This window comes from Hydra vulgaris, chromosome 13 (genome assembly GCF_038396675.1).
Source record: "Hydra vulgaris chromosome 13, alternate assembly HydraT2T_AEP".
Taxonomy (NCBI): Eukaryota; Metazoa; Cnidaria; class Hydrozoa; order Anthoathecata; family Hydridae; genus Hydra; species Hydra vulgaris.
Genome location: NC_088932.1, coordinates 24,088,230 through 24,101,379, shown reverse-complemented (window position 1 = coordinate 24,101,379; position 13,150 = coordinate 24,088,230). Strand labels below are relative to the sequence as shown.

The following is a 13,150-nucleotide window of genomic DNA, read 5'->3' as shown; positions in this document are numbered from 1 at the left end:
CAGCTAATAAATCTAGCTAAAACAAACATTTTAAATCTATATAAATATTGAAAAATAGTTTTTTAAATTTATTGTGTTATAAATAATATATTTTTTTTTGTATAGCGCCTTTCTCAAAAGAAGAACTAAGTATGATAGGAGAGTTGAGATTTGATGACTTAGGCTATGAAAGAAAGTTGGACTATATGGAAAAAACTTCATGCTCTCGTCGAAAATGGATTGTGAATTGTAGGCCAACATTTGAAGATTTACTCAAAACATTTCAGCCACTAAAAGTTCTAGCCATACACGTAAGAATAAAAATCACCTTATTATCATTAAAACCTTTCACCAATAAATATTTAAAATTATTCAATCACAAAAATTAAATGTATTGTAATTCATACAAAATACATCTAAGATGTATCTTTTATGAGTTAAATGATACATCTTTTGAATTACAAGATACATAAAAGTTGCAAGATGATCTTGTAATTTTTAAATATTTTTTTGTCCTAAAGATTTTGCTAAAGTATTCTTAGTTTTGCTGAAGTAAAATTAAAGAAAATGATTTTACTAGCAGTCTTATACTATATTCTTATCTTAGTTTCAGAAGGATTTCTGTTGCAACTTTCCAGAGTCAAATGATTTTTTGGCTCATTGGGAGCAAATAACGCCACATGTTATCTCTTGGGCAAGGCAAAAAACAAATTTGATGGTGAAGCAGATTCTTGCTGAGCTTGATATGCAAGACAACCCTTCTATAGGTATCTAAGTGTTATAAAAAAATATGGCAGGGTGTATTTGATATTTAAAATCATTATAATAATTTATAAGTTAATAAAAGGATTTCACTAACAAAAATTATTTGTTTTTTTAAAACAGGAATTGAAATGGATTTTGCATTCTTATTACTCCCCTTTATAATTAAAGTGCCATCAAAGAGTAAAAGTTGTGCATCAGCTGCTGAAGTTGCAGAACATTTCATTCAATTTTATCCGGTATATTGGAATAATAGATTTCTAATAGATATAAATTTATACATATTAAGTATAATATTAAGTTTGTAGTAATATGCACAATAATATATATTTAATAACTTTAGATGTTATTAACATTGCTATGCAGAAAAATGCCCCGTTGAGAGTCGGACTCTCAAGGGAAAGGGAATACATAAATATTCTGCAAATGTCCGAGTTAAGCAAAGTTCTTTGTATACCGAGATACCGGTAAACAGATTTTCAATTCTCATTGAACTTTCTCTACATATATAGAGAGAGTTCAAGGGGAATTGAAAATCTGTCAGACTTATCCAGTGTCTAAGTTAACAGGATTCTACTGTTTAGTTATTAAATATAGTAAATATAGTATTAGTTTTAAGTTGTATGGGCTGATATTTATATTTATTATGTATCAAAATTACATTTTTTAATGACTTATTTTAATTTCTATACTGCATCTAAATAGGTATCAACTCCGATGGAAGTTGTGATTCAAAGTCGTACTCACAAGCATCCTCTAGTCATAGCTTTGGGTACTCATTGCAGTGTCGAACAATTATTTATTGTCACGGAGTGTCAAGCTGTTCCTGTCAACAGATGTATATCTTATGCTGTGGACATATTAATTAAACTTTATTTTTTAATGAACATGGAGTATGCGGAACAATGTAGCCACATATTGTACTTTTTGCAACATACCGTGTTAGGTTACCAAGATGAAATGCATCTATCAAGAGGAGCCAGTGACTTGTCCCTTTACCTTAGACAAAAACTTAATCAATTTTAAATGCTGAAACAATTATATTTTAATTATTATTTTCTATATTGAATTTTTAAGCATAAATTTGTATTAATTATAAATTTAAGTATATTGACTGTCTGAAAATATAATATCGTTTTTATGTCTAAACCGAGTTCATTTATAATCACAATTTGGCATTTTACTGAAAATTTAACATCTTCAGGCCTAATAAAAACTAATATCGAATTTACGCCTACACCAAGATAGTTTATAATTGCGATATGGAATTTTACTGAATATTTACTCTTTTCAGGCAAAATACCTGAACTACTTTGTGCCGTATGGAACCAGACGAACATTCAGGTAAAATACCTGAACTTGAACTGGTTCAGGTTTAGGTATTTTACCTGAACTATTTCAGGTTTAGGTATTTTACCTGAACTGGTTCAGGTTTAGGTATTTTACCTGAACCTGAACTGGTTCAGGTTCAGGCATAATACCGGAACCGAAACAGTTCAGGTTCAGGTAAAAATCCTGAACCAGTTCAGGTTCAGGTATTTTACCTGAATGTTCGTCTGGTTCCATACGGTACGAAGTAGTTCAGGTATTTTGCCTGAAATTTCCGTCAATTTACCGGAACTTTTTTAAGAGTGTACTGACAATATAATTTTTTTTAACAAATATAGAAACAATTAATCATTGTTTAGACCATCATTAAAAAAATACTCAAGATGTGTGCACCTACTATACAATTTTGTTTTAAAATAGAAAATTAAATGAGTTGACTAAAATCATTCAGCCATGCTAATGTCTGAAAATCAAAATTATTTAATTATACTTTTGCACATATTGTCTTTATAATTGGGATCTGGTGCTGAAACCAAGACCTTTGGCATTGTCCATAAAGAAATTAGTGGGATTAAGGAAAAGATGGTCTGCAAAAAGCACTCAATAAAATAATGGGGGTGGGGGGTGTTTATGCAATTTTTTTGGGGAAAAGAATTTAAAAATTTACCTTACATAGAATAGAATAAATAATTACAGGATATAAGAAACATAAATAAAAAGAGGTGTGAAGCTTTATAAAGGTAGAAAAAGAAAGAGATTACATATATATATATATATATATATATATATATATATATATATATATATATATATATATTAAAGTAAGTAGCAATTATAATGTAACATCAAGAATAAAGAATTATAACTTATAGCATTTTTACTTTTAGGATGAGAGATGTTTGTCAATAGGTGGTGTTTTTTAAAGTCAAATTAAACCTGTCACTTCAAAAAAGACACAAGTCCAAAACTTTTAATATTTAGTTTAAATTTAAATTAAAAATTTCTATATGCTTTAAATTTAAATTTCTAAATAAATTTAAATTAAAAATTTCTATATAATTTAAGCGTTTTTTATAAAAAATAAAACTTACAAAAGTTATACAAGTTCTTTATTTATCTACTCCTATGTTTAATTTCTTTAGCAGCGTAGACATTATTTTAATAAAAATGATGTTTTTGTTGATTTTGAAAAGTTTTTATAAATGGACTTGTGTTCTTTTTAAAATGACAGGTTCAATTAGTCCTGACCTTTCAAAATTGGTAGTAGTAAGCGACCGGGGCCAGGGCCAGGGCCGGGGCTAGGTTTGATAACACATAGCTATGACCAGGGCCAGGTTTATGATCAGGGCTGCATTAATATTGATAAATCCTATAAAAATGTTATCTTTAATTAAAATTTATGATATGAATTTTATTTAAAAAACAATATTTTATAGGATCTATCAATTTTAATGCAGCCCTGGCCGGGTTTATGACAGGGGTTGCATTTATATTGATAGATCCTATAAAAGTATTGTTTTTAATTATAACTCATATCATAAATTTCAATTAAAAATAACATTTTTATAGGATCTATCAATATTAATGCAGCACTGATCATAAACTCATCCCCAGTCGCGGCTATGTGTTATCAAACCTAGCCCCGGCCATAGCCCCAGTTGTTTACTAATTGGTAGTAGTATAAAATGCAAAGTGGGTGCATTTTCATATACACAACTTCATTAACTTAAATGGAATTTATTATTACTAATATATGTACTTTTAAAATATATGTAACCTTTAATATCGAACTTTTTTTTTATATTAAAGTTGGAAGTTACTAGAAGAGAAAATATAAAGTTTATAAAGAAAGATAACAATTAACAGATGACTTAAAAGATAAAAGGAGCAAAATCCAAAGAACTGATGTTCTAGAAAAAAAATTAGACAAATAAGAATTTATGGAACACTTAGAATCAGTCACAAAAGAATGAGACTTAATTGAATGATGAGTAACACAAGAATGGATTTTAGTAAATGGTACAAAGACACTAGCTCCTTAGAGCAGCACCCATTATAGTATTTATAGAAAAGGAGAAAGAGAAGCAACATTACAACGATGTTTAAAGGTTGACAGCAAGTGCAGGTCTAATTAGATGCATCAATCTAATGCACAATAAAACTTATCAGTTATTATCGTTAACAAATCAGCAGTAGAACGAAAAGATCAAAATCCATATTGATGGTCAGTAAGTAAGTTATTAGATTCAAGATAAGAGATTAAGTGTTAGTTAATAAAAGACTTAAAAACCTAGCTTATGGTAGGAAGTAGACTAATGGGACAGTAGTTAGACATGTCAGATTGCTCTCTAAAATTTTTTTTAAAAATAGGGATAACTGATTTTGTTTTCCAGGAGCGTAGAAAAAAAGGATCTGATAAGCATTTTTAAATAGTTTTGAAAGTATAGATGGCAGCTCTGGAGAAGACTTTAACAGTGTTAAATGTTGTCCGGACCACAAGCTGTAGAAAAGTCTTAGCAGGAAATCACTTTAGATACAGAAGCTATAGTGATACGAACGTTTAGCAATGGATCGACCTGTTTGTCGGTTATATTAGGTAGAATGTGATTAGTGGAATCAAGAGATGAGATTCTGATTAAAAGTTCTTAGATAAGAATACAGCTTTGTCTTTAGGCGAGGTAACAAAATCTGAATCATGCAAGAGAGGTAGCATTAGATTTAACATAGACACTGTTAAAGACTCTCCATAAATAACAGGAGCCTAATTTTTGAGATAATTACAAAATTTCATGACCTAAGAATAGCAGGCTTTGGCATTAGACAAAACCTTTTTACAATGGTTTCTAGTAATAGTAAACAGACGTCTGTTTTCTGGAAATATTGTTTTGGCAATAGATATGGAAGTAATGGCTATGATTGGAAATTGCAAAAGCATAATGAAAGGAAAGCCATGGAGAAGAGTGAGGCTTGACCTGGAATTGTCGAGAGGGGATAAAAGATTCCATGCCAGCCTGAACCCATGAAGTTATGTAAGAAGTACATTTGTCAGCAGGAAGATGAAAGATTTCTACCCAAGGGTCATCGCGAAGAAAATCACATAAAGAATCCCAGTCAGCTTCAAGGTAGTTGTAGGAGACACAATGATATATATTCTGATGATGAAGAAGAATGAGATAAAAGTTTTAGAGAAATCAAATCGTGATCATAAGCACCTAAGGGTGAATGTGGAGAATGTGAGCACTGACTAGGGTCAGAAACAAGACATAAGTCTAGTTGAAAAGGTAAATGATTTGGTTTGTCTGAAAAGCGAGTTGGGAAATAAACTTTTTGCGTTAAAGATTGAGAAAAAAAAGTTGTAGGCCTTTAACATCTGCAGAGTCAGTGACACTAGAACCAAGCCATTCAGTGTGATAAGCATTAAAGTCACCAACAACAATGATATTGGCTAAAGGATAAAGAGCAAAGGACGTGGTCAATTTGATCAGAAATAACATCAAAAAATTGTAGTCTTGAGATGAAGGTGAGCGATATAGAAAACATAAAAGAATAGTCTGTGGATTAAAACCTTTCCTGACAAATGGGTGAGTTTTTACGAATGTAAATGTCCAGGCCAAGCATTTGACTGTTGTAGTCTTTAAGAACTAAAAGAAGATATACAAAAGAAGATAACAATAAACACTAAGACCACAAGATAAGACAGCAGAACTCAAATTAGTCTCATAATAAGCAAGTAGGTCTGATGAACTTTGCAAGAGATAAGACTCAACAGAAGAAAATTTACTTCAAAGACCACGAATATTAGTGAATGATAGATGTAGAAAACCTGGCGATGAAAATGGTTTTTTGTGTTTTACAGTTTGGATACTTTAGTCATTTGTTAAATTGGTTAAGAACTTGACTCAAAGCACAGATAGTACTCCATAGACTATCTAATAATTCAAGCAATTGCCTCATTACTATTAATAAAACCTAAGCCGTACCAAACGGCCCCAAATGTGGCCTCAACAATGCACACCAAAAGTATGAACAGGGACACCATCCATGTGCAACATGGTACTGTTAGTACTCTGATATTTTATATCTAAATAGTCAACTGATTTTGATGAAATCAGTCTCTCTGAGAGCTATAAAAGAGTTTGGGATTCCTAACTCAGAACCATATAACTTTTAGAGCTGTATCTTCATTAGGAGATAATTTTTTTTTTATTTTTTTATTCACCTCCTCAAGGCCAAGAAAGCCACTACAGATGAGGGGGCTACTTAATAGTGGTTATAACCCTCTATAACTCTATAACTCCGAAACACGAACCTTGACGAACAAGGCCGCTGCACTGAGAAACAAGTTGAGCGCGGTACTACCAGGGACGTGGTGGGGATCGAACTCGGAACCTCTCGCTTATGAAGCGAGCGCTTTACCACAACACCACTACCGCATATAATATAATGAGTTGCCAATCATAAAAACAGAGATACAAGCAAAAGCTATGCAATGAGTATAGAAAATCCAACATTCGACATCTTAAACTGGAAACAATGTATTAGAAATACATCTACATCAGCCTTATAGATAAAGAAGGAATGCGCAGCTGGTCAATATATAGAATCTGTTTAGCCCTTAAACACAATAGTTTAATAAATATCCTTTATAATATCCAAGCAGATTTTTTCTCATACATGTTTTAGTATGCATGTTTTATAATTATAACTGTATAGTAAATAAGGCTTTTACTATATGCTACAAAATCTACTTTATGTTCTCTAAACAGGTTTAAAGTTATCCCAGAGTGCTGATGTCCAGAGTGCATCTCTGGACATCAGTACTCTGATGTCCAGAGATGCACATTTGAGATCTCATAGATAATCAATAATGGATTATCTATGAGATCTCAAAAAATGCTTTTTGACGTATTCTTTGAAGTATATTTTTGTCAATTGTTCCCATAGTCACAAAAAGTTTTATTTTTACCACATTCACAAATTGCTTGCCAAACTATGAAATGATCAAACAAGATTTTTTAGCACATTGCAACATGTTCTTGATTTTCTTCACAAAAAAGTTTTTTCTTTTTATAAAAATCTTTGTATAGCAAAAAAAAATTGTTATATTTAAGTATTATTAACTAGGGTTTGTTATATTTATTTATATAGTACAGTATAATTAACATACTCTTCTTACTGAAATACTCTATACTTTTTTGCAGCAATATTTACTCATTTTTATGAATATATGACAAATGAAATAAAGGTATAGAAGAAACTCCTCAAAGTAATAACTGGAGTGTAGCTAATGTTTCTAGTACTTTAAAGCCTTGGTTAGAGTCTACAGCAGTTGAAACAATTAAAATATAAAGTGACAGTGACTTTGCTTACAAATCATTAAATGAAGATGGACAGAGGCTGGGAGACTCAGAAAGCTTCAACTAATGCAGTATTGCTAACATAATACTATTGTATAATTGATTTTTATATTCAAATATTCAGATATTACAGTAATACTTTGTTTTACAGCTACCAACCAATTTATATCTTTTATAGTTATATAAAATATATTAATAATAACATAAAATTACTGAATTTTTAAATATTTATATTTTTTTCCAAATTGTATACAACATTAATTAGCACCTAAACTAAAATCATAACAAATAAAGTATTTATGATAAAAGTTTTAGGTTTTCCTGGAAATTAAGTATTTTTTAAGGGCCTACTTGCAATATATTTTTCTTTGACAAATATAAAAACAATTAATGTAATACCAACTTACTACATGACATGAATTAGGATGTTTTATTTTATTAAACATTTGAAGTCTGATATTAAATTGACATGATTTTATATATTAATATATTTACATTATCAAAATACAATGATAACTTTATTATAGGACAAGTATAGCACCTGTAATAGAATACATAATGCATGTAATCGAGCGTAATAAAAAGTATACCCTTCTTCATAGAGAAAATGTAAAACCAGTATTAATAAACTTTTTTTTCGTTGCTCAGTACGATGCTCTTCCTAAAATTAAACCATTAAAAGATTAAATATATTACTTGACATAAATAGTGGCTGCTTGTTTAGGTATTAAAATTAAATATATATCTTGACATAAATAGTGGCTGCTTATTTAGGTACTTAAATTAGAAAAACTTCAAAACTTTAAATATATTAGTTATTTAAAAAACCTTCAAACTTAAAATATATTAATTACTTATGATACTTATTTAAATAAAGACTGCTTACCATTTCTATGATCATCAGAAATTAAACAAAAATTTATATTTAAAACAAAGAACTTTTACTTGATTACAAATGTTATGGCATAAACTACACTATCAATATATAGAACACTTACGCTAACTCTTGCTTCATTGTAGGCTTTTATATGTTGATAGTTGAGCTCACGAGACATGCAAGCTTTTTTTTACATTTATGAAAATTAATTTAACTAAATAAAGAGATGCTAAACAAGTAATTCAAACTAAATAAAGTATTTTACGAATTATAAAAACACAAGTATGTACCAAAAATAAACACAAATAAGTAAATTCAAAATATTATATTTTACAATAAGTTTGGTTGCTATACTGCTACAGTTTATTAAAAAAAATACATTATGTAGTAGATGTAACAATTTTCTAAAGTAAATAAGAACTAGTACATAGATAAAACTTTTTATCTTGATGTTATTTTGTTTTACATTTTTTTATTAATCAAAATCGATACAATTAATAAAAGAAAACTTACCATAGAAGTAGTAATTTTTAGAATAAAATACAAAAGTTGTTTATATTTTATTTTAACCTTCCCTAAGCCCAGGCCGCTGCAATAGTTTAGAAGGCTACATTTTTTCCCCTCATTTATTGTAAAATTCTAAAACACAAAGCTTGACAAACAAGACTATTTGTTTGTCAATGTTTGTGGAATAAAGTTTATCTAGTTAATTTACAGTAAATTTTTGTTTAAACTTTTTTGGGTTTGTAATCAACTTTTATAAATTGCACTTGAAACATGAAACAGTGTCAATGCAAAAGTGCAGTGCCAAAGCGGAGCATCAAAATTTGATAAACAAACACCTGTGCAAATAAACAGTTTATAAAAAATGTTTATAAATTGAATAAAAATGATAAAGTCTTTAATTATTTTAGTAAAATTATTCTTTTATTAAAGTTATACTAAAATAAAAGTGTAATAAAAACTTATTAAAATGAAAACATTTATTTCGCGTACACGCTTTAAAGCAACAAAGTTGGATAAATTTTACATTTATTACAATATCAATTTATTTAAGTTTTAAAGTAATTTTAAAACTTAAATAAATTTAATATTTTAACATTCTGTAACTTTTTTTAGTTAAACCAATAACATTATAGCTATTTCAATGATAAAAAATATAATTGATATATTTGCTTGCATAAATGATAACGCTTTCAAGGCTTATATTCAAACCCAATAAAATCAAAAAGAATCAATTTGTAATATATAAACTTAAATATAACGACTTATTATCAAAACTGATTTTTTATTTTTACCCAAGGCAACTAAAATTTTCATTTCTATTACACCAGCTGTTGCATAAACAGAGAACAATTCAGATGCATGAAAATCATGTTTAAAGGTTTTAAATAGTTTTAAAGTCAAGTAACAAATACCAATAAATGTGTTTAAATCACTTTAAGAACAATAAGAAAACACAACAGAGTAAATAAGGTTTAAGATATCTTTACATTAAAGTACATCAACTCCTTTATTTAACAGGCTAATTTTAATAACTTTAATTCTAACAAAAAAAAAAAATTTAATGCTACTAAGTTTCCATTTGATCATCACCAGATGGTTCCGTAGGTTCGCTCTAAACATAATAATTTTTATTATTTTATAAAAAATTTTCTGCATATATATACCTATATATGTACGTATATATATACATATATATACATATATACATGTATACATATATATACATATATGTATAAATACATGCATACATACATACATACATACATACATACATACATACATACATACATACCTACATACATACCTACATACATACATACATATATATATATATACATATAAATTAGTAGAAAATCACTTAACAAAAATTTGTCTCATTTTACACTGTAAAATATATATATATATATATTTTAAAATGCATACATACATATATATATATATATATATATATATATATATGTATGTGTATATATATATATATATATATATATATATATATATACACATACATATATATATATAAATGATGGTAAAAAAATTGGCTTAGAAATGTTGTCTTTGAAACTATTACTCTTTACAGCAAATACTGCTGTTTGTACATTAAAAATGATAGCATTGAATTGAGCACATTTTTTTCTGTCTTTTGGTAAATGGTTTATTCGGCATTGAAACCTAGTATGATAATTTGAGGTTTTATTTTTACTTTTATGTAGACTTCAATTCTGACAGGAATGTTGATTTTGATGATGTTGGTGGTAATGCTTTTAGATGATTAGGTCTTTGTTCTAGAAGATAGTCCTGATGTTGTTTACTCAACTGGTGAATCAAGATCCAATACTCAACTTCACGAGAATCTAAGCCTATTGACTATCTTGATTTGTTTTTTACACCTGAATTTTTGCAAAATATAGTTACTTTTACTAATAATTAATCAACAACAATTGAGATCCCATCCAACATCAAGGATGGATAAAATGAGGAGAGACCACTCTTTTAAAGATAAGAGCTTTCTTTGGAGTTATAATCAACATGGGTCTCATCAAAAAAGCTAACCTTAAACTGTACTGGGATATAAGTCATCCTTGTGTATCTACTCCCTGGTTAATTACCCACTTCATTCATGTGCCAAATCAACAACCACTCAATAGGATTTATAAAATTCAGTTTTTAGTTTAACAACAAACTATTCATTATTATTATCCACAAAGAGACATTTCTATAGATGAGAGTATGGTTGGCTACAAAGGAAAGACACCACACCTGCATCAATATATACCTAACAAAAGTCATTCTCAATTTAAGATTAAATTATGGTGTGTTTCAGACAGCACCAATGGTTATTTGTGTCAATTCGAAACTTATAAGGGAGAAAAAGACTTGGATGTAGCAGCCATATTGCCTATGGTATGACTTATAGTTTAGCTTTTCATCTTTTGCACCAAACTAATTTCCTTTGAGGTCATCACATAGCTATTGACAATTATTATACTTCTCCTCACCAGTTATTACATCGATCATCATCAGACCACTGCAACAGGCACAGTGAGAGTCAACAGGAAATAACTACCAGAAATCTGCATTAAAACAAAATTAAAAAACAAGGAAGTTTGCCAATATAGAAAAGGTCCAAGATGGAAAAAAATACCAAGATGGTAAAAAAAACCTATATTATTATCTACTGTTGCCAAAGCAGGCTTCACTGAAATGCGTAACAGAAGAGTAAATATGGTTATGAAAGCAAATGTTGTTACCCTTTACGATAAAATCATGGGCAGTGTAGATTTGGATGATGCTCTATGTGTACTTGTCAGAACGTAAATTAATAAAGTGGACAACTAAAGTTGCTTTTACTCTAATTGGTAGGGCAATTTTAAATAGTTATTTATTGTTTAACTCTTTTGCTACCTGCCATTTTAACAAAAATCATTTCGCTGTGACCGCACTTTTTTTTCAATAAAATTTGGATCGCATAACATTTACAACTAATTAAAATTCAAATAGTAAATCTTTTTAAAAGCATAATAAATTATGTATCAATAGACAGCTAAATAAATGAACTTTTAAATAGTAACTAAAACACTAAACAAAGTCCAAAACAAAACTTATTTAATGTGAATATGATTGCTTTTCTTTAAAAGACTTTTGTAATTACTAAGCTTAATACTTACACAAGTTAAACTCTACAGTGTTAACAATCCTTTATTTTAGAACTAAATTTAAAGAATTTTTTTTCATCAAAGATTACTAAAGATTTTTAACTTTATCAAGTGATAAATTTTGATAATTACACAAATTATACGGCTCTTATTTACTCTTGATTATTTAGACAAATAATTAAACCTTGTAAACAAACAAATTATATGCATCTAGAATGAAAATTTATGTACAAAACAAGATAAAATGTGAAGCATACTTGAAACCCGCTACCAGCGGCTTGCGGTCAAAATTTTAAAAAATCAAAAGCAGCTATCAGCGGCTTGTGGTAGTGAAGGAGATAAGCTGAATGCAAATGAACATAAGTCAATGTCAAGAATAAATTTTATGATGGCAATAGTAAAAAGTTTAGCAGAAGGTTATTTTCCAATGAAAGTAATTTCGAAAAGACAAACATCTAAAGAGATTGAAGAAGCTAGAAGTACAATTGTCCCATACCCACTCACCCTGCAAATAAAAATCCATGGTCACAATCTTGTTAAAATTGTTAAAATTTGTAAGAAAAAAAAAAATGTGTAGCTGGGCACCAAACTCAAGTCTGCGCAAGTTGGCAATGTAAGTTATGTGGTAGACTGTGTCCAGCCTGTTTTTCTAATTATCACACAACAGTTGTTGTGTTATAATTAGAAAATCATTAAACTGCTTTTAATCTTATATAGCCTACAAAAAATAAAGTTCAAAAACAGTTGTTTTCTTGTTTGTTTTTTTCATTATGTTTTTTGCAAATTTTTTTTTTGTTAAATTTTTCTGAACAGCATTAGAATTTTATCAAATGCTCCATGGGTTAATTACGTAAGAATGTTTTTCAGTTTTTTACATATTGTATTTTTTAAAGAAAAAAAGCAAGACTTGTTTTATTAGCCAATGAAGTGTTGATAGTAGCACAATATCTTGAATACCAAGAAGACACCTTATTATCAGGTTACACTTTGTTATAGTTGAACTGCTTTGAAACATGTTTTGCAATAAAAAAATCGCTATTAAAGATGCACTAGTTTTTCTGGATTTGTGTTGTCTTAATTTTTAAGAAAATCTAAAAAACATAAACAAAGAAATTTTCAAAATAACTTACATCAGCTGCACTCTGTGGCTCCATAGGTGTATCTTCATCTTCCTGAAAAAGTAA

General features: G+C 28.8%; 3 protein-coding genes across 5 annotated transcripts in view; 1 reads left to right on the top strand and 2 right to left on the bottom strand.

Annotated features, from left to right (window-relative positions):
• The window catches only part of LOC100206914 (katanin p60 ATPase-containing subunit A-like 2), a 36,259-nt gene extending 27,683 nt beyond the window's left edge, over positions 1-8,576 (bottom strand). For 2 of the 3 annotated variants that reach the window (XM_065816271.1, XM_065816273.1), the window contains exons 1-2: positions 8,426-8,576; positions 8,018-8,088 (exon numbers count right to left, since the gene is read on the bottom strand). In XM_065816271.1, coding sequence (XP_065672343.1) covers positions 8,018-8,088; positions 8,426-8,482 — 128 coding nt within the window. In that variant the 5' untranslated portion in view covers positions 8,483-8,576. The remainder of the gene's footprint in view (positions 1-8,017; positions 8,089-8,425) is intronic. The other variant, XM_065816272.1, reaches the window with a different exon arrangement.
• Positions 593-1,782, top strand: LOC136090157 (uncharacterized). The gene is made up of 3 exons (XM_065816276.1): positions 593-746; positions 865-980; positions 1,447-1,782. The coding sequence occupies exons 1-3, from the start codon at positions 695-697 to the stop codon at positions 1,765-1,767; spliced, it is 489 nt and encodes a 162-aa protein (XP_065672348.1). The 5' UTR covers positions 593-694; the 3' UTR covers positions 1,768-1,782.
• Positions 8,577-9,772: 1,196 nt separating the features above from the next.
• LOC100211967 (proteasome subunit alpha type-1) overlaps positions 9,773-13,150 on the bottom strand; it is a 49,301-nt gene continuing 45,923 nt past the window's right edge. Inside the window, exons 12-13 of the mRNA XM_065816274.1 lie at positions 13,097-13,138; positions 9,773-9,922 (exon numbers count right to left, since the gene is read on the bottom strand). Of these exons, the coding sequence (XP_065672346.1) occupies positions 9,878-9,922; positions 13,097-13,138 (87 nt within the window). The 3' untranslated portion in view covers positions 9,773-9,877. The remainder of the gene's footprint in view (positions 9,923-13,096; positions 13,139-13,150) is intronic.

Bases quoted from the DNA above. Each gene is read 5' to 3' on its own strand.
- LOC136090157 (XM_065816276.1), top strand. From the start codon at position 695: ATGGTGAAGCAGATTCTTGCTGAGCTTGATATGCAAGACAACCCTTCT. The intron at 747-864 runs GTATCTAAGTGT...TTTTTAAAACAG, and splicing joins GCAAGACAACCCTTCTATAG to GAATTGAAATGGATTTTGCA. The intron at 981-1,446 runs GTATATTGGAAT...GCATCTAAATAG, and splicing joins ATTTCATTCAATTTTATCCG to GTATCAACTCCGATGGAAGT.